This window comes from Phoenix dactylifera, chromosome 15 (genome assembly GCF_051530095.1).
Source record: "Phoenix dactylifera cultivar Ajwa chromosome 15, Ajwa_hap1_PhDact_Kaust_v1.1, whole genome shotgun sequence".
In the NCBI taxonomy this organism is placed as follows: Eukaryota; Viridiplantae; Streptophyta; class Magnoliopsida; order Arecales; family Arecaceae; genus Phoenix; species Phoenix dactylifera.
The window spans coordinates 16174595-16198943 of NC_143204.1; the positions used below are offsets into that span (position 1 = coordinate 16174595).

Here is a 24349-nt window from a genome sequence, read left to right on the forward strand (position 1 = left end):
GTAGTACGGCACTGTCATCCATCCAACCTATCCTCCCCTAACGTCCGTTACGAACTCCGTCTCCCCAAACCAAACCGTCAACGCCGAAAGAAGCCTCTCGTAAAAAAACCCCACACCACGATGTGAGTCCTGCACAGGTCCCATAAACGTATATAACCGATTCCCGAAATCAAATTACGGAAACCATCAATTGGACGGTCCAGATTTACGGATGGCTAAGCAATTATGGTGTCCAGCGGAAGATGGAGACCTTTTTGTCTTTTCTGCTCGCAACCATTTCCCCCGTTCGAGGCTCCGCGCAAGATTCCTCTGCGCGACATGTCCCCTACCATCAGCAACGCCTCGAAATTCGGAAGTACAAATCTCGGAGCTTTAATGAGCGGCAGATTCTCTTCCCGCATAGAAAATTCGATGGGTTCCTTCGTTGAGGGTACGACGATCGGAGAGCCCGGGGAACACGGAACGGACGGTGGAGATTGGGGGAACATCGGATCCTTTTCCCGATATAAGTAAAGAAGATAAAAATGGTTCCCCGGTTCTATTCCGAGCCTGGACGGCTCGGGGGTCGGAGCCTCCCGGTTCGGACCGAGGCCGGGCGTCTCCCCCTCAGTACGTTGAAATGTTCGCACGATGCCTCTACTTTATCTTTGCCACCCCGCACGGTCCGAGAAACCAAACCCCCTTCCCCTCCCCCCCTCCCCTCTCTCTCTCTCTTTCTCCTAGCTCGTAGCGTATCGCAGCTTCGAAGGCCATCGCCCTCCTGCCTCTGGAACCCTAACCCTAGCCGGGAGAACTAACGAAATCCTAGCCCTAGATTGAAGGAACCCCGATTCGATCGCCATTCACGGAGAGATCTCCGCCCATCCGAGTAAGTCCCGCTCTGTTGTTCTGCAAATCCCCCAATTTTCGCCCCCCGGATCGCCCGCCCCCGTCGCCGGGCGATCAATCTAGGGCTTTCGCCTCGTGTGCTTGCTAGATTCTCTGTTTTAGTTCGTTTTGCTGTCTCGTTTTGCTTACGCATCCGAATAGGGCGGGGAAATTGGGAATCTTGAGCGTCTGGGCTGGATTTGGTCCGGGGTTGTTGGGAGGGAGCTTGGAGTTTTGCTTCGTGGGGCTCGGTTGGAGGTTGGAGTAGTGGTGGGGTGGGGTTTTGGGGTGTGGGGAGTGGGCTGCGCACGGAGTATCTGTTCTAGGGTTTGTGGGATTTTGCCCGTTTGTACCTTTGCGCGGTGTTGTTCAAATGGGAGGGGGGGAAGGGAGTTTCTTTTTGCGTCTTCGATGGTTAGATATGCCCGAGATTTTGATGCTTCGGGGTTGATACACTAGGAGGAGCGTATATATTTGGGTCTTAGACTTTTTGCATGCGAATTGGTTTGGAAATTAGTAGCAGCTAAAGATCATGTGTGCGGCTTTTGGAGCCCGGGGTTTGAGATTGATTTAAGAGTGTGGATGAGAGGTTGGACTTCTACTTACCTTATAATGCTGTTCTTTCTTTTTAAGGATTTGGATAGCTCGTTTTGAGCTTGACTTGTTACTGAAATAAACTGTTCTGGTGCGGGGGGACATGATTCCTGACGATGGTGTCTTGTTAGAGTACGCATCATAAGTGGGCAGATGAAGCGTTCATGAAATGGTATCAGGAGCAGACGTATATAAATTTGGAAACTTAAATATCTTGATTGAGTTAGATTCTTTGGGTTCTGGGGCTATCCTATTTGTCAAAATTTTGTCTTTCAGCTTTATTTCCCACTAACTCACCTCATAACTTATGGCTTGTCCTCTACTTGTATTAATTGGTGACCTGCATTGTGAAACCAACGAATGCTTGATATTATTTATTAGGTACTTTAAACTGCATCTCCTCCGCCAAATAAATTTCGTACTAGCATTTCAGCAGTTAGTCTTACGCAAAATTATCTTAAAAACTCTGTGCCAAGTCCATTTACCATCTTCAAAGGTTTCATGGGTAGCTCAAAACCAGATCTCAAGAGCAGAAACTTAGAACACAAACTCACACTCTTCCTGCAAAGATCAGCAACCTGAGAAGAGAACTCTTGTTATGAGCCTGTAGGACCCTTTTTACACAAAAGTTATAGATTTTGTGTTTAAGAATGGAACAGTATGCTGTTTGCTAGACTTCCTCATTCCATTGTATTTTTTAGTAATGGATTAAAGGGTTTGATATTCATTTCTTTTTAAAACTAAAATATAGACAGATAAATCTTTCTGACCAATTAACGTGCTCTGTTTTTCCCCATAGATTCATACTACCTCCTATCTGTGTGCCACTTTATTGCCCGAGTACCTTTTTTTTTACCTTTTAGATTAGATCATCGTGGTGATCACTTTGTGTATGTCTTGTGACAACTTTTCTTATGGTTATCATTTTTTCTGTAAATGTTGAATAAATATCCTGTGTTGAGAAGAAAGTGCCAAATTATTTAAGCCATCCAATATTAAATGATCGTTTGTTCTAAGTTTAAACCATTACAAGCCACCTCCTACTTAGATCTTGCTTTTTAGTTGTATTCTATGATTTAACTTGCACTCACATGAGAATTGTTGATATGTTGTAAGTAAATGCTGGATATCAAGGGACAATGTTAAGTTTGTCTAAGTGTCATTCTGTCTTTTTTTTTCTGCTTGTACTTTTCGTGATGCAGCTACATGAAAAGTATGGTGACATCATAATTCCCATTTCTTGACTTGTTATCATGGATTCTTTATTTCTGCTTTCATCTGCCATAATTAACTGGTCACCACATCATTTTTGCCCCACATACTTTTGCTCAATGCAATTTTATTGATCATTAATTTATCTCAAATCATTCTGTTCATATTGTTTCACAGAGTTGACATCCTAGGGGTGGACTTGAGCAGGGAAGTATCTGCTAGCAGGACATCACCTGTCATATAATGCATCCATAATTTGTGGAAAATTTGTGTTTATAAGGTTTGTTTGGTGGAGGCTGGACTCTCTATGCCTGGGAATGAATTTACTGAAGAGGTCCACTACTTTGTTAAGGAAGACAACGCATCCCAGCATCATCCATCTGAAATTGGAAATGGAAGTTGGCCGAATTTCAATAGTAATTCACGGGCTGGAATTCAAAGCCAGAGTGTAATACCTCTGAATGTTAATTCAAGAAATTCCACTGTTCAGTCTATAGGTATGTGCCTATTAATTGTTCTCTTGAATTTGTCCTCCTTAGAATCAGATTCAGCATCCAATTGTTGCAGCTCTTAAACTTCAGTGACATTGCAGCCATATGGCATCTTGATGTTTTTTTAGTAAGTAGGCCATCTTTGATACAGTCTTAATTGTATGTACCTGTGTTTTCTCATGGGCTGTCTTTAAAATGAGTGGAAGAGGAGAAATAAATAAATATTTCGCCCCTCCACAAAACATTCATGTTTAGTGGTTACAAAACCCATTTCTTCATATTGTTGTAAAATATATTTTTTTGTTTGGTTTTTTTTATCTTCAGATTCTGATAGGGCAAATATCAGGCTAACTTCTCAATTGTCTTTTGGTGTGAATATCACTCAGATAAATCCAATTCCAGATTTTGGTAACAGTCAACCTGGAAACCAACAGTTAGATTTGAAAGGATTTATGCATGGTTCTCAAGATATTCAAACAAGGCCCAACCAGGCAGAGTTTGTAGAGGATAATTCTTTTTCTGATAGGCACAATACTGCATTTAGAGGCGTAGCTACTTTTAGTGCACAGCAGGGTAATGCTCCTCTACACAGTTCGGGTCTTATAAGAAATTCAGAAACACCAGAGGTTGCCCAGGCTCCTGTTAATTTTGACTTTTGTAATAGTCAACAGCAGCTCATTAGGAGCCGCCACCTTGGAACATCACAACCTCATCTAAGGCAGCAGCTGGGTTTTAACAACATGCAGTTATGGCAACAGCAATTGATGTACAAGCAGCTACAAGAGCTTCAGAGACAGCAGCAACTTCAGCAGCTGGATCAAGGGGAAAGGCAGCAGAATCCACTTAGCCAGTTATCTGCTGCTGCGAAGCCAGCAGCGACCAATCAATTTCCGGCTCTTGCTAACGAAATGCCCGTCAATGATGCATCTAACTATGTGTGGTCAAATAACTTTGTGGGAGGTGAGTCCAAAATGCCTAGCAATTCTCAGATGTTTGTTGCTGGTAACATGAACTGGATACAACCCAGTGGCTCTCCTGCCATGCAAAATTTGACAAATGGTAGGATGTTTCCAAATGACCAAGGCCAAGCAATGCAGACCATGGGGTTTGTTCCACAGAAGCTTGACCAGTCTCTGTATGGTATGCCAGTCTCCAGCAGCAGAGCACAGATGAATCAATATTCTCAGTTCCAAGGGATGCCTAGTGATAGCACTGATGTGATGACTAAGGCAGGTGGGATCCAAGCAGAAAAGGTGTCAATTCATTCAGATCCGCTTAATTCTTTTCAAAGTAGTCGGGGTATTCCTGAACAAGCTTGTTTGCAGGATAATATTTCAATTTCTACACACAGCTTTCAGGAAAAACGTTTGTTTGGGAATGCTTCAGTGCAGAGGGTAAGTAGTGGTGCTGCATCAGGCAATCTTCAGCAAATGAATCATTTGCAGCGCGGTGTTCAGCTTCAGAATTTTCAAGGTACTCAGGAGCAAGCTGATTTGTCTGGTAACTTGCAGGAAAAACCAGCACAAGTAGGACTTTCTTCTGATGAGGCTAGTCTAGATCCAACAGAACAGAAGCTCTTATTTGGTACTGATGATGATGACAACTGGGGATTTTCTTTTGGAAGGAATGTTAACTCTTGCACGGGAGGCTATCTGCATGGAAATTCTTCGGACAATGATTATATTGGTGCATTTTCATCTGTCCAGAGTGGCAGTTGGAGTGCCCTTATGCAGGAGGCTGTCCAAGTTTCCAGTAGTGAGAAGGGACTTCAGGAAGAATGGAGTGGCTTGAGTTTCCACAAAACAGAATCCTCTACTAGAAACCATTCAACCGTATCTAATGACAATGGGAAGCCGCAAGTAACATGGGATGACAATAACCTGCAGAGTGCACCTTATTTATCTTCAAGACCTTTGCCTTTGTTTAACAATGCTGATGCAAGCACAAGCCATTCTACTGCCCCTGGTTTTCAGCATTCATTTACATCAGCATATGAACAAAATGACAGGGTACCAGCTGAAGCTTCTTCCCATGAGTCCTTTCAGCAGTCAACTAGAGAAACACAGGACAAACAGTCTCTTCATAACCACAATCAGAAGCAATTTCTGGAGGGTGTCCTCCATGCACAAATGCAAACAAATAATGGTGTTGGGACTGGGCAAACACTTGGGCAGCTGGAGAACAATTCATGTTATGCAACAGTGGAGTCCAAATCGCATAACATGCAGGGTGTCTGGACTCACCAACAAAACATGCCTTTGTTGAATACTACTAGTCAATCAAGTAACAAGCCAAATAGCTGGAACATCACAGATTCACTTGGTAACAATGATGACACTAAGTATGGTGAGAGCAATAACGCAAACAGAATCATGGATGTCGAAAGGTGTTATGATGGCAGTATGTGGAAGGTTGGTGGAAATCAAGTGACTCCGATGGGTGGACTGGAGCCAATGAAATCTGATATTAGTAGTCCCCAGATGCAAAGTGACACTTCTTTCACGGGCAGTGTAGCTGCTGTTATGAATTCGGGTACTTTGAGAGTGAATCAGGAAATGAATCAGCATCTAGTTAATAGACATCAGATTGATCGTGGAAAACATGTTGCCCTTGATTCCTTTATAAATTCTGCAAGTAATGTAAATGCGGAAGGAAACCAGTATAATAAAAGCAGCAGATCACAAGCGTGGGAATCAACCATAAATAACACCGGAAAAGAATTGGTCGAAACCTATGACAGCAAGCACGAGCATCCAAAAACAGTTTCCAATGAAGAATATATGTCAAACCATTTAAATTTTGGGCAGCATAGCAGTGGTGGAGGTGCTGCAAGAGAGAGCTCCTTGTTAACTGAAAATGACACCCGTGCTTTGGTTAGTGGCAGCCAAAAATCATTTAGTCACTCTGAGCAACGAACTCCTGGTTCCCACAGGCTTCAATATCACCAAATGGGAAGTATGGGGATCAATGTCCAACCTTCTATCCTTCAGTTGCAGGCATCATATCCTCAGGGTCTGCCTCAGTCAGTCATCCGAGGATCAAATCATGAGCAAAGATATATTGGGTACTCACAGTTTGCTGGCCCAGTTGTTTCGAACAATGTTATTGGTATGGCAAAGGTACTGATGCATTTTATGTGCGAGTTGATTTTATCACTGATGATACTTCGTCAAACCTCTTTATTTCAGGAGGTGTTAATGATACTTTTTCATTTACAGGGAAACTTTGCTAGTGTACAGAAAAATTCAAAAGGAGCCGAGGACATACAATCTAGAGCTACTGTACCTAGATATGACTCAACTGGATCTAATTCCTTCGGTGGATCAGCTGCTCTAAATTCCCAGAATAAAGGAATTGGTCAAACAAGGTAAGTGGTAGTAGCTAGAGATATTGCTACTTAACCCAATTACCTTGTTATGATCTTTTCACTTGAACCTCATTCCAGATGTCTACATGCATAAATCTTATTATTGACATTGAACAATGCTCCACTTGTTTTACTCTTTTGTTGCACATTCGATAAACGTACAATGGCCAGGAGAATGCTTCAGATCTCACTGATAATTTTATATGAAAACTTCCATTATGTCATTTGTACATGACTTAGCATCCTTTATGCTTTTCACTTATTGCATTTCCCAATATTTTGGGATAAGCAATTTATCATTGCCATGCATAATGATTAGAGCCCGTTTCTGGCTTTGGTATTGGCCATTCCTCACACTGCATATCTTTCTAAATGCAGTCAGGAAATGCTTGAGCTTCTTCACAAGGTGGACCAGTCAAGGGATGGCAAAGCTATTGCTGCATCTGATGTACCCGAAGCAGCTGCTTCTGATATCTGTGCTTCTCATCCTCAAGTTATTCAGTCTTCTGCCTCGCAAGGTTTTGGATTACGATTGGCCCCACCATCACAACGGCAGCCAGTTTCAAACCAGCCTTCTCAGACTTCCTTACGTGATTTTAGTAGTAGGCAACTTGACCATGTGAGAGGGACTAAGGATCGAACATGGTTAGCTTCTACAGCTTCAGTTCGACCTCTGCCTCATGAAGCATCTCAAATAGAAAATTGGGACACTAGGTGCAGTGTATCTGGACAGACATGCATGGAAACATCAACATCGTATAGTCAGGTCAACTCACCGGCAGCAGCTGCTTCAGATCTTTCTCAAACGGGAATTCAGTTCCAACAGCAGGAGCAGCAACACCACATATCTGGAGCATCTGGAAATAAAACAGTGGGGCAATCTGCAAATTTTTCTCTTGGCAATCAAGCTAATGTAAATTCATTTGCTAAAAATGTTCCTCTTCTTGGACAGCCACGTGAATCACATGACAGAGCTATGGCTGATCGATCTTTCCAGACATCAGTGCCTAATCTGGCTGGAAGAATTCCATCTTCCAGGCTTTCTTCCTCTGCTGATACTCATGCACCTGCTGCTTCATCATTTTATTCAGCACAGACAGATCATTCCCAACCAATGGATGCAGGCTTTTCTCGTACTAGAAGTTCAGGCCAGCCACTCCCTGTAGTAGAACCTGGATCAGGGTCACAACCTTCTACATCAGGGATGCCTCAGCAAGCTGGCTTCTCAAAAATGTCGCATCATGTATGGACAAATGTACCAGCTCAACATCTAGCTGGTGTCCAGCCTCACAATCTTACTTCTGCTATATTTCAGTCCATGAGTTTATCAAATAATAGGCATACTGGATTGTGGGGCCTGCAGAAGGTGGATGATCAAAAACATAGGGGAGAAAATGTTCCATCTGAGTCTGGTACATGTTATGTCAAATCACAACAAGCCACTGAAGGAGAGGAACATGCAGTCATGGATGGTTCCTTGCAACAAGTACCTTGCGAGAGGGTGGATGTTGCTACTAAGGCAGGCGATGTATCTCAAGGGCAAGAACCAACACAAAAGCATCTGTTAGAAGGAAGTTCTGCTGTTTCCATTTCATCCTTGGTCCGTCTGCATCAGCAAGATGCCAGCAAGGGAAAACATGGGCAGGACTCAGCACATAACCTACAGACAGTATGTGTTCCTCACGCAAATGCTGCTTCTTCTAGCAGTGATGTTGGGTTGCATGGGCGCACTTCAAAACCTTCAGAAGTTCAACAGCAAACTTACTCTCTACTGCATCAGATGCAAGCCATGAAGGGTGCTGATTCTGATCCAAGCAAGAGGGTTGGGAAAAGGCTTAAAGGGGCAGATTTTGGTTCTGATGCTTTACAGATGGACTGGAAAGCAGGTCAAGGCATTGTTTGTGGACAGAATGCGGTCTTCAGGGTTCCTGCAGATAATGAATTGGGTGCAGCTTCACACAGTTCCTTCTCATCAGATGTCAAAATGCTAAGCTTTGCTTCAAGGGATAATGAAGAGAGAAGTGCGAGCGCATGTTCCCAGCTCCCCGGTAGAGAAGCTTCTTCTCAGGATGTACGTGTTGTGGGATGTCATGATCTTCAAACTCACATGCACTCTCTTACTAAATGTTCTCCATCAGATTTAATAGGGGGAAGCGAGCGCCCACAGATTAGTCCTCAGATGGCTTCCTCCTGGTTTGAACAGTATGGAACCTACAAAAATGGTCAGATTCTTGCAATGTATGATGGCCAGAGGAGTGTGAAACCTGCCACGCAGCAGTATTATTTCCCAAAAGTTTCTGGGAGCATGGATAGTGGTACTGAAGTGGCTCAAAGAATGGATACAAGTCAGGTTGGCGATCTTGGGCGAAGCACATTAGCCACAACTGTAGCTGCCAGTGAATCTTCTCCTAGTTGCCTGCCTTCTAATGTCATGGACCATGATATGGTTCCAAGACTGAAGAAGCGTAAAAGTGCAACATCAGAGCTTCTACCATGGCATAAAGAGGTTGCACAAGGTTCACGAAGGCTGCAAACTATCAGGTGGTACTTTCCATCAGTGTCAACTTTGTCTGATAAGCACTACTACTTCTGTCTACTTTTTGGAACAGAAAAGGCAGATGCTTTATTGGAATGTTGGCGTACTTCATTTTCTTTTTTCCATTCTCGGGAGCAATGTGATTTCTTTGCGATCTTTCTAACAAACAAATTTTTTAAATTGTCTACAGCATGGCAGAGCTGCATTGGGCTCAAGCTTCTAATAGGTTAACTGAAAAGGTTTGTGAATTGTCCATTTTGATAGCTGTTAGTTCCTATTTTTGAATTGTATTCTTTACATGGCTTAGTTTTTGATTATAGGTGGAGGATGAAGCTGAAATGTTAGAGGATGGTTTGCCAGTGCCTCAACCAAGAAGAAGACTAATCCTTACAACTCAGCTAATGCAGCAGCTTCTTCCGGCCATACCTGCTGCAATTCTTAAAGCAGAGTCCCCTTCAGCTTATGAAAGTGTGACATACTGTGTTGCTAAATCAGCACTAGGAGATGCATGCAGCTTGATTGCTTCCTCAGGATGTGATTCTTGTGTGCAGTTAGACAAGGAAAAGATGTAAGGATGTCGATGCCCTTTAGAAAATGAACGAAGTAGTATGATTTCTAGATGCTAAATTGCTTTAGCTAACATGCGAAGTACGGATAATATGCTCGTTTTAACTGCTCTTTTATTTGAAGAAATGTCATATGGATGCATTTATTTTCTACAGAAACCTTTGACAAAACCATGGTCATTAAAGGCAGTTATGTTTTCCCCTAATTTTACAGGATATCTGAAAAACATAGGACTTCGGAGAAAGTGGGAGACAGCATTTACTCAAAAGTTGTAGAGAACTTTATTGGAAGATCGAAGAGGCTGGAAAGTGAATTCTTAAGGTATGAACAATTTTCAGTGGTTTCTTATGGAAAATTCTCTCTTTTCCTTCCTGCTGTCATGTTGATGTGCTTTGTTATGATTGTACTAATGACTCCTGTGCATATGCTACCACCTTCTTTTGTGACTAATATACGTAAATATGTGTTTGATTCAATCATTTACCTGGCTTCAGTTATTTGGAAGGTTAGTATTAGCTTTGCTGCTATGATATCTGTGTAATTAGATCAGTCTTCCTGTATTCGTCAGTCGAACATCAGTAAATCTCCATATATATGAGATCCTAGTATATTGTATTATAGACTCCTTGTGCATCTTTTTTCCTTTTTTTTTGATGACTTGCACTTTGATCAATAATCAATATGCTATGACAATTTTTTTATCCTTTTGACAAAATTGCTTGTTAGTTGGTTATAATCAAATTTCCCTTTTAACATGGGTCTATGTTCTGTTCATTATGGACACTTACTGCTTGGTATGTACAGCTTGTACCCCCTGTAATGTATGTGGGTGACTAATTACCAGGGTGTGTGCCTGTACCTCAGTATTTTAAACCCCTTGTTGTCTGGTTTGGTGTTACATTTAATTATTAGAGAGCTTATTTTGTCTTTTTTTTAAGTCTTGCCCTGACTATGTTCCTGGGAGAAAAACATTTTCGATGCAATTTTCCCAAGCATGTGGGTATGATTCCATTTTCTTCTGAAAACTTAGGAAATTTTTTTTTAACTAGTATCAAGTACTTGGATAATTGTTTGTATTTCTTTTTGAAATGGTTTTTAAAATCTGAAAGTAGATTGCTTAAACCCAAATTCAAACTAGGCAAGTTTTGTTAAAGCCGATCTTTTGCTTATGTGAAGAGGGAGAAGCCTAATTTCTTAAAGCAATTTCAAGGATGACCAATTATGATGTTTATGGATGGTGGTGACAGAGAATATAATTAAAGTTTTGATTACATGATTTGAAGATGATTCAGAAGGATCTTTAGACTCGATGTGGACCACTTTGACTACTAGGAGAAGGGGTGATCAGGGTTTAAGAGCGAGATGCGCCGCATCGTGAAGCCGAGTCACAAACCAAACTTTCGAAGGCGATAACTTGGTTATACGATGCTTGATTAAAATAATTTTTTTTTTGAAATTAGGTAGTTTTTTAAGATGAATAACTTTGGGCCAACCTCCTAGGAGGTTGAATCGGGACAATTTTATCTTTTAGCTCTAAAACGGGCTGGTCGAACCGAAAGATTTTTTGGGTAAGACTTCGATTGGGCGTCGTTCTTTATCCGAAAAGAATCAGACGGAACAATAGAAGGTAGAGTTGATGTAGAGATTGAGATCTACTTCTTTAAGAAATTTAGCTTTTTTAGTATATTTTTAAATTTTAGTTTTTTCTAAAATATTTCTATTAGTCATATCTATTTTAGAATACCTAGTTTTATTTGAACTAGGAGAGAAATCCAACTCATTGTGAAAGGGGGGATCTCGCTAGTATTATAAATAGGGGCTATATACCTAAATTTAGGTATGGGGATGATCAATAAAAGAAAAGAAGACTTAAGCTCTATTTCGAAATTCTTCCATCTTCTAGTTGAGCGAGTTGAAGGAGATTTTTCTTCTCTTCGATCAGATTAAGTTGGTATCAGAGCGTCGGTCCTCTACATTTGTGGGTCCTAGTTTATGGTCCAAATGTGCGAGTAATACAAGCAATCAGGAGAAGGTCTATTCGTGCTTCAAGTACATCGAAGGATAAAGGCGAATATGGCTGTTAGTTCTTTCTTGATGGATGATGAGATGAAGGGATGTCTCATACAACTAGAAGAGAAGATTGCCCAACTCACCAAAGTCCTCTCCAGATTGGCGATACCTTTAACACAAGCACCAATTTCTGTTGCAAAGCTATCTTTTACGTCTGTAAATGAAGATCTACAATTTAGCGAGGAGGATAAGCAACCTACATATATGAAAAGTCTTTCTTCAACTCTTTAAAGTTGAAGCTCAAATTGAGATTCCTGTATATGATGGGGTTGTTGATGCGGACAAACTAGATAACTAGTTAGACCAGAGATGTACCTTACTATTTATGGATACTTTAGTGTCCAAAAAGTAACTTTTGCCCATCTCAAGCTTTCTAGCCATGCTCTTATCTGGTAAAATTCGTATATGAGAAATAATGGTATAATTTAATCTGGAACAAATTCAAGAGTCTAATCAAGAAGCAGTTCTACCCAATAGGTCACAAGGATGATTAGTGTATTATGCGGCGGTACCTATGACAGAAGCATGATCAGTCTATCCAGGACTACACCGAGTTTCACAAAAAAGCAATTTCTTTTGCAATCTCCATCGATGATCATGCAATTCTCATAAAGTTTAAAACAATGAAGCCACCTTGAAGGTTGTGGGAATTGAGGAGAAGAATCGGCCTAGGGAAGGAAAGAAGGGCGACAAGTTCAGAAAAAATTGGTGGAATTCTAGGTCAGGAGGGGGAGCAAGGTACGAAGCACGTTAACACAACTCATATTAATTACTACAATCACTGTAACTTTCATGGACACATCAGAGAAAAGTGTTGGAAGCTTCACCCTGAGCTGTAGTCGAAGAGAAACATGTAGAAGGACGAGGATTCTAAGAAGGGAAAAGTGGTTCTCAATGCTGTAGAGGTTGAGGAGCTAATTGAGCTGGAGCAAGTAGACTTCAAATTGAGCTTGATGGCGAGGAAATCTAGGACAACTGAGACAAATTTAGAGGTGCAAGAGGAATTGAAGCAAAGCATCATCGAGGCTATTGTAGATCTTGAAAGCTAGAAGAACCTCGTCTCTATAAATCTAGTTCAGAAGTTGTGGTTGCAAACGAAGTCTCATCCACGTTCCTACCCTCTTTGTTGGATTCAGAAGGATGTCGAATTGAAGATCACTAAGCAGTGTACCTTTAAATTCGCCATAATTGAGGTATATTGACGAAGTAAGTTGTGAAGTAGTTACTTTGGATGTTTGCTAGATTATTTTTAGGAGCCCGTAGCTTTGGGATCGAGATGCAGTTTTCTACCGACGTCTGAAGAAGTATTATCTCGTAAAAGATGGAAAAGAGCTCATGATCAGTGACTCTAAAACACAAAGTAACATTGACCTTGCAGCTGCTACCCAAGCGAAGTAACTTATTAATGCTTGAAACAAGTTTGTGATGATGGTACAAGAACCCGATACTACTTATGAGAGGCCAAGCTCTCGTTCCTTGGTTCCATTGACCAATCTACCGATATCAATATTGAGGAGTCGCCGTACTCATCATCGATGAGGAAGGACGGCAAGGAGTGTCCCTACCACGAAGTCCAGAGGCAGGAGCAAAGCAAGTGGTTCGCTGAGACTCGAGAGCAAAGAAGAACCAGACCAGAAACCATCTTCGAGCAAGCCAGGTGGTTCAACTGCGAGATAGGGATGTATGCATTTCTCCACCTTCACTTTTGATTTAGCGAAAGCTAAATCGCTTAAACAGGGTGATTTAGCTTTTTTTGATAGTTTCCTTTTTGGATAAGACTTTGATCGGATGTAGCTTTCTATCTAAGAAGAATCAAGTGAAGGGATAAAAGGCAGAGTTGATGTAGAAGTCGAGATCTACCTCCTCAAGAATTTTAGCTTTTTCTAGAATATTTCTAAATTTTAGCTTTTTTTAAGAGTATTTCTATTAGTCATATTTATTTTAGAATATCTAGTTGTATTCGAACTAGGAAAGAAATCCAACCCAAATTGTGAAAGGAGGGATCTCGCTAGTATTATAAATAGGAGTTATGTACCTTAGTTTAGGAGATGTGGTTGATCAATGAAAGAAAAGGGAGTTAAGCCCTACTTTCAAGATTTTTCCATTTTCTTCTAGTTTTTTTTTTTAAAGATTCGAATTGAGCGGGTTAAAGAAAATCTTCCTTCTTCCCGATCTGATCAGATAATAGGGTTGTGCATGGTTATATAACAAGAAAAAATTTTGAATATTCACATTGGCACTTCGTAGTTTGTGTATGGCCATTTCTGTATGGCAGTTTTGAATGGATGGTTGCATTTTGTTTGAGCCTGGATGGAAGTTCTAGTCACACAGATCATATAGCACCAGCGCTATGCTTTGGAGGAACAAGCTGTTATACGTCCTATTTGGTTTTTACTTAAGATTTGTGGTGTCTCTTATATTTCAGAGATGCATACTAAGTGTGCCTTTGGTATGCATTAGTAGAAGATCGGCATGATAATTTTTGTGGAATTTGATTTACTCTCCTATATCAGAAAAGAAACTGAGCTGTGTGGATGTTGCTTGGCAAGGGTAAGTTTCCACTTTCTGGTATAATGAGCAATTGCTCTAACCTTCTTTTTATATTTATACTTTTGGCCATGTATGTCTTTATTATTTTGGAGGTTATTTACAGCATTGCAGGTCGTTCTTTCCTTATTCTGTTCCTGCAGCAGCCTTGATATTGACTCAGCCATCCCTCATATGTTTACCTTATAACATTTTTCCTTGTCATCCAAAAAAACTGTGCATATACTGCAGAACAACAAGTGGGTGTGCCATATTCAAGTTGTGCCATATTCAAGTTAATGGTGAGGATTGAAACTCAGTGAGGTTGAATGTAGAGTATTTGGGGATTTTATGTGACCATGTTGATGGGATTGTTGTTGTATATGTGGTTTCTGTTTTCAGGGGTGGTGGTGATGGGGTGTTGGGGGGGGTCCGATCTCAAAAAATAAGAGGTTCTAATATGTAGTCGGATTAGGGAACAAATAGCATTAGAAGAGTAGCTCCAGAAATTCTCGAAGAGTCCTGAGGCTATGATGTAGGGGAATGAAAGAGAACTTTACTTCCAAGTTCCAACTAGTGATGATAAAGAAACTGCAAAATTATGCTCTTTTTTTAAAAAATACAAAAAGAATTGAAACACCAATACAAGTGACCTACTGAAAGAGTAACGATGCCTAATTATGTATAGAAGGTGAAAAGAGGTAATTCTTGAAATTATTAAGGGTGTGTTTTGTAATGATTGTCTTTCATTTTAAGGTGCCAAGCGTTCATGTTAACTGCCTTCTTTGTGCTTTTTAAGATAAGGATTCCACTTTATTTTCCATATTTGAAGCAAAACATCACTGTCTTTTGCTTTCTTTTTCATTTTTTTGCTGTATAGGTGAAGGGACATGTGATGCACTTGATTAATTCTTGAGGGAGTTTCCTTCAAAAAAAGATTAGTTCTTTAGGGTGTTTTTGATGGATGATTTTGATTTCATCAACCTATCAAACATGTAGGTTAAATCGCTAGATATCTTGTTATCATTTCCCTTCGTTAACTTTTATGTGAATTAATAATTATTTGTCCAATTTTGATCTGTTCCCTGTATGGCTGAAGGGAGACAAATTTAATAGGGTGCATTTAATGAAGGTAGATGTAAATTATAGAGGATCATGACAGCTTGGGAGCTTCACCTGATGCCCAATGCTTGTGTTATATGTACTAGGTATACTAGTGGTGAGAGCTGAGTCATCTAAATGATTTTTTTTTTGTTTAACATGCTTGCTGCAAGTTTATCTGCAATATCTCCTTACAGTTTTACTTGTATGTCGAGTTTTATTTTTTGGCAAGATATATGCTATGTTGATATATTTGATCCTTCCATCATCTGAATTTTCCATAATGTCGTGCTGATCTTTTCTTATTATCTAATTAGTTGAAGCTATAAAGGAACCTGTAAACATTCAAAAATTTCTGTTATGTCATACTGATTTTCTGATCATAATTTCCTTGCTACTGTTTTTACATGGTTTCTCCTCTATCAGACTGGACAGGAGGACTTCAATGTTAGATGTACGGCTAGAGTGCCAGGAGTTAGAAAGGTTTTCTATTGTCAACCGTTTAGGCAGGTTTCATGGTCGGAGTCACACAGATGGAGTTGAGAGCTCATCGACTTCTGAAAATGCGCCTCGTAGAACATTTCCGCAAAGATATGTTACTGCACTTTCCATGCCTGGAAATCTTCCTGAGGGGGTGCTCTGTTTATCACTCTAGATCATTAATTGATTGATTTTTTTTCCTTTGATCCCTGCTCCATGCTTTTCTACTCCCCATTTATAATATGCATAGGCACATAGATAAACATGGAACAGGGGAGGCAGTAGTTACATTCAATATATAATGTGAAGAAGCTGAGGCAACCTATAGGGGTGCCCGCCTTTGAAAGCAGTGCCTCGTGTGTTCTTTTACCCAAAGCACAGGTCTCTGTAAATTCATGGAATTAAGGAGGTTTGGTCTCGCTTCATTTTCCAGTTGCAGAAGAGTCTAGCATCATTATATATTTCTAGAAGAATTCATCATAATGACTAAGTTATGCAATCTCAACATTTCCCAATGATCAATCTCAACATCAACTTGAGTTTTGCAATCTTGCCATACATGGGTATAGGCAGGTAATACATGCTTGGAGGCATTATTTTTGGCGTTCCTTTCTTCAGCGATCTGTTGATGCGTGCGTAACATTGGTAGTTCAAAGCGCGACCTTGTTTGGGTGCTACCTGCTGAAAAGATTATCTTATGAGGAGGTTCCTGTAGTTTCAAAACCAGCTACCTTTTCAGGCGGGTTCTCCTAGAAATTTATTTGGTAATCGTATTTACTTTGAACCAGAAATTTGGTAATATATGATCCATGTAAATTGAATAATTATCTAGTTAAAATGGCCAAATAAGTCATTCTTCTTATTACCAGCCAATCATTTAATTTTGGAGTGCAAATTACTCCCAGAACAGTGTTATGGAAGAGTAACAGAACTATATCAGAACTGTAGTTTAGGAAAAAAAAAGAAAAAGAAAAATGAGTAACAGAAATGTAAAAAGCCAAGAAGTTGAACATTGAATGTGGCCCGGCGCGAATTGTTTGAATATAATGGCAGTGATCAAATGCAAAGCTTTAACCCCATTAATACCAAGGAGGTTCAACCGAGTTTGGGTCTGGTCAAGCTTGATTTGTTTATCATTATTTTGAGCTCAATTCGAGGTTAATTTCGTACTGAGCTGACCAAGGGCTTATGCTGGATAATTCTATATTGAGCTCTAATCAGTTGAAGATTAAATGATGAATTCTCAATTCTTGATTTCAAGCTTGATGTAAGGTTTGGTTCGTATCCAGATTACCATTTAATTGATCCAAAAAAATTTAAAAAATAACACCAATTAAAATCTTAATTCAATTGTCAATCATATAAAATATGTTTTTATATAGAGTTTATATGTACTCAAATCTTATTGAGCGAAGTCTAAGCGAGCTGGGTTGATTTTTTTGGCTCTGCTTGAAATCAATCTCGGGGCCCGTATTGTAGTTCAAACTTCGGTTTGTTTAGCTTCAAGCCGAGTTTGATTCAAGCTTTTCTCGAGAAGAGACCGACATGTATCTGACCTATTAGAGATATTTTCGTCTGTGGAGGATCCAATGTACAGCTCTTGATACCGTGCATCCAAACAAAGGCATTAGAATATGACAGTTCTATGATTAACATCGTTCGAAGACCTTTTGTATCTTCTGTTAGTGGCTGCTTGCAACTGCTTCTGTTACATTTGTTCGAATACATGTGGAGTAAAAAGCAATAATAATTTATTGATGGTTTGCATGACTTAAAATGATGGCGATGAAATAGAATTATGACCATGCAAAGATATGCAGGATGTGTTGTGCAGAGCTCCTAAAATGTAGGCTGCTGCCAAAATGTGAATGTAAAAATTGTCAGGGGTAGTTCTTCATGTTGATTCGAGTATACATTGATGTTGCTGTGGAGAATGAATTCGGAGAAGGGAGACTAGGGTTTTACAGAGAAAATAATTGAACTTAAGAAAAGAATTTTCTTCTAACGATGTTAGAACATATTTTAGTGTTAAATTTGAGTTTTAGTTAGGTTTTACGTTTAATGTTTAGCTATCTCTCTGACCGCTTGAAATACGTCCGTGTGACTTTCTGGATGGCACCTTCCTCTCAAAAAGCATGCAAATTCTGTAATATTGCCTCCTGATCTCAATTTTTCTGATCCGAAAGGAAAACACGCTTCTCTTGTTGAGGAGGATCAAGTCGTTTTCTTTCCCACGATCGGGATGAAGTTTTTTTTTTTACTGCAATGGAGGAATCATACGCTTTTAGTGAGAATACATCCAAAAAAAAATAAAAATACAACAAATCTCATAGTGTCCTAGATAGCTCTCTCTTTCTAACCCACATGCCCTCTCTTCTGAATGGTCGGCTATAAATGAGACCACCTAATGTACAGCCCCATTGGTCTCTCCATAACATCTTCATTTAATATAATCGGAATATTTCGAAGCAAATAGAATGAGAGAGATACTCCTATTGGATTGTTGGGCTTCCACTTGGTTTAGGACCAACCATGGTCTTGGCGTATTTGGTCTGGTTCGACCAACAGGGGAAAGAGGAGATCACGAAGAACTCATATATGGTCCGCATGTCACCCAGAAGGCGCGAGAGGAGAGAAAAAATGTGTGCGATTGCGAGAGGAAAAAAAATATGAAAAGGATGACGAAAAAAAGAAGAGAAGATGAAGAAGAAGAAGAAGAAGAAGAAGAAGAAGGAAAAAGGACGAACACTAGTTGTGGTTGTGATGTGGTGATGGTGACTTGGCTCCGGCGGCGGTGGGTCAGCGACCAGTTCGAGGTGGCAGACAATGGTGGCGGCCGGAGGAAATGGGTCAAAAATGGACAAGAAATGGGTAAAACAAACAACAAGAAATTGGTGAAACAGGGCACCTGGGCGGGGCTTAGCTTAAGGGAGAAAAGAAGGTGAAGGAGGGCCAGGGAGATGGCCACAGCTCCATTGTGTAGCTGCGATCCGACTGCATGCACGGAAAAACAGAGCAAGGAGGGAGATTGGCTTCGGTGGCAGCTTCCTCGACCACAAAGACTGCGAGAGGGCAAGGGGCTCTCCGGCGAGCAGAGATGGCGGTGACTCTCGGCCGACGACGGCGGATTTCGACGGGAAGAAGGGCGATGGATCTCGGAACTGGAAAAGAAATAGACTAAAAGAGGTTTCGACAGAGAGGAAATAGGGTTCGGGTGGTGGTGCTCAACTGTGGCGGCACGGCGGCCGCCGGAGAGGAGGAAGAAGGGAGAGGGGACACGACTAAGCTCGATGGTGATCAATTGTAGAGGAACAAGAGGATTAAATAAAGGATCTTCGGAAAAGGATATAACGCCGGCCGTTCATCGATTGGAAACTGACCCAATGGCTCGATGGTGTTCGTCCGCCTCACGATCGTGATCGCGCTTCCCCTATTTCAACCCTATTTTTTTATTATTATTTTAAATAGCATTTGCTTGGGCCTGCCGACTTGATGTCAAAATAGGCCCAGACTGATTTTCGCATCCTTTCCTCTTTAAAAAAAATATCATCCTCTAAATTTGAAAAATTTAGACTCTTCAAAATTAAAAATATCCGGCCCAAAAACTCATCTTACCCAAAGTAGTTAGGAGATAACTTATCACGGAATTACTATTTTCCTACCGAACACCCATACAGTCACACACCAAGGCCAACCATCCTAAATCCTTCCCTCGGGCATATATAAATGCACTGCAGTCCAGCCCTATAGCCAAGCATGCACCTATATATCTTTGCTCAGCAATCCTATCGAATTGAACACATACGACACCCTCAAGCACCTGCAAGCAACTTGACCCCTCAGATCAACCAAAATGCTTATGTTCATCTCTGTGCCAAAGCATAGACTCTTCCCAATAGCACTCCGAAATTCAACACCTCTGTGCCAACTCTAGAGCTTTGCCCCCTAAGTAACATACAATCTAAGTTTTCGTCTCTCCTCGATCAAAATCAATGCAACGGCTGGATTTGGATTAATTATCAAAAGGTTTCTACCGTATTTAAGATTAAGATATATACTCGAATGTTTAGCACTAGATAAGTGACTAAGAGTTTCAGACTGAAGTTATCATCTAGTTGTGAATGCAGGTTCACTTCAGGCGGGATAGGAATCCATTGAATGCTAAATTCTTATAACAAGATCGATTATTAAAATTAATTGTATTTGGAATAGAGCTTGAAATGAAATGGATTCAATATAGATATTATGGTGGAGTGCAGATCTAATAAAAGATAATGACCAATTTTAATTAAAGTCAATCATTAGATGGCGGTAAAGGTAATTTACAAAGCAAATATGTAGTGATGGGCTTTAGACAAGAAAGGTATATCATAAAGTTTGAAAATAATTGGCATTGAATCATAAGAGCAAGTTCAAGAAGGTAAAGGATTGATACCATGGTTCCTATGTTGGAGTGGAGATCATAAGTTTTCTAATAAGGTAACTAATATGTAATAAAGCTTAGAATTTAAACTTAAATTTATAAATCATTAGGAGAAAACAAATAATGCATAATTTATTCAAATACTTAATAAAATAGATCATGTTTAATTAATAATCAACTAACTCTAATCATGAAATGCTCAAAATTTTTCTTAGCACAACCAATCATAGAAGAACCTACCAGAGAGAATAACATAGCCCCATCATATTAGCCCAAAAATCAAAAGTATGAACCTTTCCTTCATTAAGAATCAAAATTTTTCTCTGTTACCAAGAAATTGAAACAAACCTCAAAAATGAAAGAAAAGGAAGAAATGGAAGAAGAAAGCCATGTAAAAACTACTTCTAAAATAGAGACTAAACATGAATAAGAGGGATCCACCGAATAAGTCCTTTCTTCCGTATCATTAAAGTCACATAAGGACCTCCAAGAATTCCTTCTAGAACCTATTAAATAATTTTTATAGATTCCTCCATTGCACTCTTTTCGTATTAAGTATTGATTACTAGACATATGGATCTTCTTGGATGAATTTCATGATCATCTATTGGTTCTTCCTCCTTTTGTCCCTCTTGTTCTACTAGAACATTAAAGTCTGCTAGAAAAAAGAACTTGTACATTATTTTTAATTATTTCGTCTTTATCTCATTCATAAAGAGCACATATAATCCTAAATCTATTTATTTTTTTGGTAAATATATTTTTTAGATCGAAAACTAGGTCTTTTTAGGTCCTATGTACCAAATTGAAATCTCATCCAATAAAATAGAAAAATTAGAAATTTCAAAAGCAATAGATATGAATATTGTAAAAAGAGCTATTGTAACCTCCACAAATGGTGTAGCCTCCCAGCTTGGTGCTACTTTACCATATTCTGAATACCAATAAATTTTCTATAGTAGATCATCTTGGTCCAGATCTAGAACTACCCTCAATAGTTTGTGTAGCTATAAATTGTTATTCTACCAAGTATATACCATTTCATTATGATTGTAAATAAATGATCTTATATAGATCCATGTAATTTTAAAATTATCTAATAATTAAAATAGAAAAACCTAGTCGTCGTCTCTATATATTGTTTGCTTATAAGCTTTATTGGATACACTTTATATACCCTTTTGGGCAACCCTCTATTCAACTAAGAGGTCCATTAGGACATATCGAGGTAGAGTAGGAAATCAAGCATCTTTTAGGCATTTCTTCAACGAGCTTGCAAACATTAACAAGGTGATGGGATTTAGAGCACTAGTTAAGGAGATGGTTACAAATAATAGTTCCATATACAAATCCAATCTTGATAGGCATGGAGACATTCAACATCAGGGAGAGAATAGAGATGCAATCGAGCCGAGTTGAGTCGAGTAACTAAAGGCTTGAGCTCGAGCTCGACTTGATTCAAAGTACTCAAGCTCAAAACTCGACTCAAGATCGATTGAGCTTTAGTATCCAAGCTCGAATTTAGCTCGATCAAGAAAAAAAGCATGACTTGAATATTCAACCATACTCGAGCTTGAGTTGGAGATCAAATTCGAGCCTTGGTCATAATTAAAAATATAGTTAAAAGTAAAAGTTATATCAAATTTTAAATATATACATATTATATTTAAAAATATTAAATTAATACTATATATTATTACTAAAATATAATATTGTTAAAATATATATATACTCGACTAAGCTCGCTAGCCTTCAAGGCAAGAATTTTTGCTACTCGAGCTTAATTCAAAAAATCGTTTGAGCTATTGAAGCTCGACTTGAGCTCAGTAATAGTTAAGTTAAGTTGAGCTTGGGTATCTCGAACAGTTTCACTCAAATAGCCTAACATGTACCGCACTTACATATAAGGCCTATTTGACATCAATTTGATTTTTTATCTTCTATTTTTAAAAAAAATACAAAAACAGACACAAAATATGTTTGGTAATATTAGTTTTATTTCTTAGTTTTTAAAAATTATTTTTATTATTTCTAAATAAAAGTTAGATACCATGGCTTTCGATATTTTCAAAAATAAAAAAACTTGTATTTTTATTACCACCACTAGAGCTACAAATGGGTCGTGCCAGACTGGGGCATGATTGACCCTGACCCGACCTAGTTCCTTATCCGGGTCTTGATGTTGGACCCAGATCCAACTCAAAAGAAGATTAGGTTAGGTCGGGTTGAGTCCACATCCTAAATTTTTGGACCCAATGGATCGTTCAGGTTAGGTCGGGTTTATGTATGACTCGATCCCAATCCAAAAAATTTAGATCCGGGTCATTAGCTTTAGAAAAGCATGCACATTTTTGTTATTGTGAAAATACTAGCTTAGGATCATTTTCTAACAAAAACTTTATAGAAAACAAATCAGTTCTTGAAGTGATCGCTTCAAAGGCCTTTGTCAACCACCATAATTTCCTAGCTGTAGCGTACATTCTGAGATATTGAATGGGTTCTTGGAAGGGAAAAATAGAGAGTAACTCTGACTTCCCTCATGGCAGTAGAACTAGAAGACCTAGCTTTCAACTGGCCTGATCAAGTAATGTTTAATTGGTTCTGGTTCTATCGGCCATTGGGCTTGAGTTTTCCGGTTGAGGCCAATCCATTGTGAGAGCTGAAAATACCTGTAATTTACGTAAAAAGCCATTTTTTGTGGGCCTTTCTTCCATGCTTTCGGTGGAGAACAAAATTGTTTTATTCTTTATACCTGTTAGGATGCTACTCTACTCTAATGGTTTAAAACTAGGATGATACTCTACTCTAATGGTTTAAAACTAAGTACAATTTTGTACCAGGTAGTCCGTTGAAATTTTTATTCATAATAATTTGAATAATTTATTTTTGTGATCATGCAACATTAGGGTATCCATAATAATTTGAATAATTTATTTTTGTGATCATGCAACATTAGGGCAATCATGTGGCCGGTTCTTTTCCTTTATTTTGGTGGTGGTTGTTTCTCTGCCTTTTGTGAAGAGCATTTCCATCATGGGGCCATCGGGTATACTGAGTTTGGATCAGGCAGTAGATATGAAAATCTGACTTAGACTTAGATAACAAACAGGTTTAATCAGATCAGATTAAAATTCAACAAACTCAGACTACCTGTAAATATGAAACAGGTCCCATTTGAAACCCGACCTAGCCCTATGGATCTTTTAAAATAGGTCAGATCGAATCAAATCACAAGTCAACTGAATCCATTTGCAACCTTAACCACGACCAACACTGTCACCACTACTGCCATCATCTTCTTCACAGCTGCAGTCGCCGTCTCCACTGCCATTGTCACCATTACCACTCCTATCATCACCGCCTCTACCATATTGCCAGCACTCCACTATCATTATTGACCCTACAGCGGTGCCATCACCACCTCAACCATATAGCCAGCACTTCTAATATTACCACTGTAGCCACTAACCACCACACCACTGCCACTACCGTCATCACCTTTATTATATCAACGGTACCCCCATTGCCACCAAACCATCGTAAATCCCATCAGCGTCATCATTGCCTTTATCATTATTACTATCAAACTTTATCATCATCATCATGATATATTTTTAAAAATAATTAACTATACAAAACATTTATATAGGCCAGATTGAATCAAGTCATAAGTCAACTGAATCCATTTGCAACCTTAACCACGACCAACACTGCCACCACTACTGCCATCATCTTCTTCACAACTGCAGTCGTCGTCTCCACTGCCATTGTCACCATTACCACTCCTACCATCACCGCCTCTACCATATTGCCAACACTCCACTGCCATTATTGACCCTACAGTCGTGCCATCACCGCCTCAACCATATAGCTGACACTTCTAGTATTACCACCGTAGCCACTAACCACCACACCACCGCCACTATCATCATCATCTTCATTATATCAACGGTACCCCCACTACCACCAAACCATCGTAAACACCATCGGCGTCATTATTGCCTTTATCATTATTACCATCAAACTTTATCATCATCATGATGTTATATTTTTAAAAATAATTAACTATACAAAACATTTATATATTAAGTCACAAGTCAACTGAATCCATTTGC

At 39.5% G+C, this 24349-nt stretch overlaps 1 protein-coding gene across 3 annotated transcripts; it reads left to right on the plus strand.

Annotated features, from left to right (window-relative positions):
* The first annotated feature begins 649 nt into the window (after positions 1 to 649).
* Positions 650 to 16243, plus strand: LOC103708247 (uncharacterized). 3 transcript variants are annotated; one of them, XM_088711280.2, is made up of 9 exons: positions 650 to 868; positions 2851 to 3170; positions 3551 to 6283; positions 6383 to 6531; positions 6910 to 9072; positions 9258 to 9306; positions 9388 to 9635; positions 9848 to 9955; positions 15758 to 16243. In XM_088711280.2, the coding sequence occupies exons 3-9, from the start codon at positions 3617 to 3619 to the stop codon at positions 15984 to 15986; spliced, it is 5613 nt and encodes a 1870-aa protein (XP_088567406.2). In that variant the 5' UTR covers positions 650 to 868; positions 2851 to 3170; positions 3551 to 3616; the 3' UTR covers positions 15987 to 16243. The 3 variants fall into 3 exon arrangements, with proteins under 3 accessions (XP_088567406.2, XP_088567405.2, XP_089783557.1); XM_088711279.2 differs by having other exon boundaries at positions 669 to 868; positions 3489 to 6283; XM_089927431.1 differs by having other exon boundaries at positions 671 to 868; positions 2851 to 3291; positions 3489 to 6283.
* The last annotated feature ends 8106 nt before the right edge of the window (positions 16244 to 24349 follow it).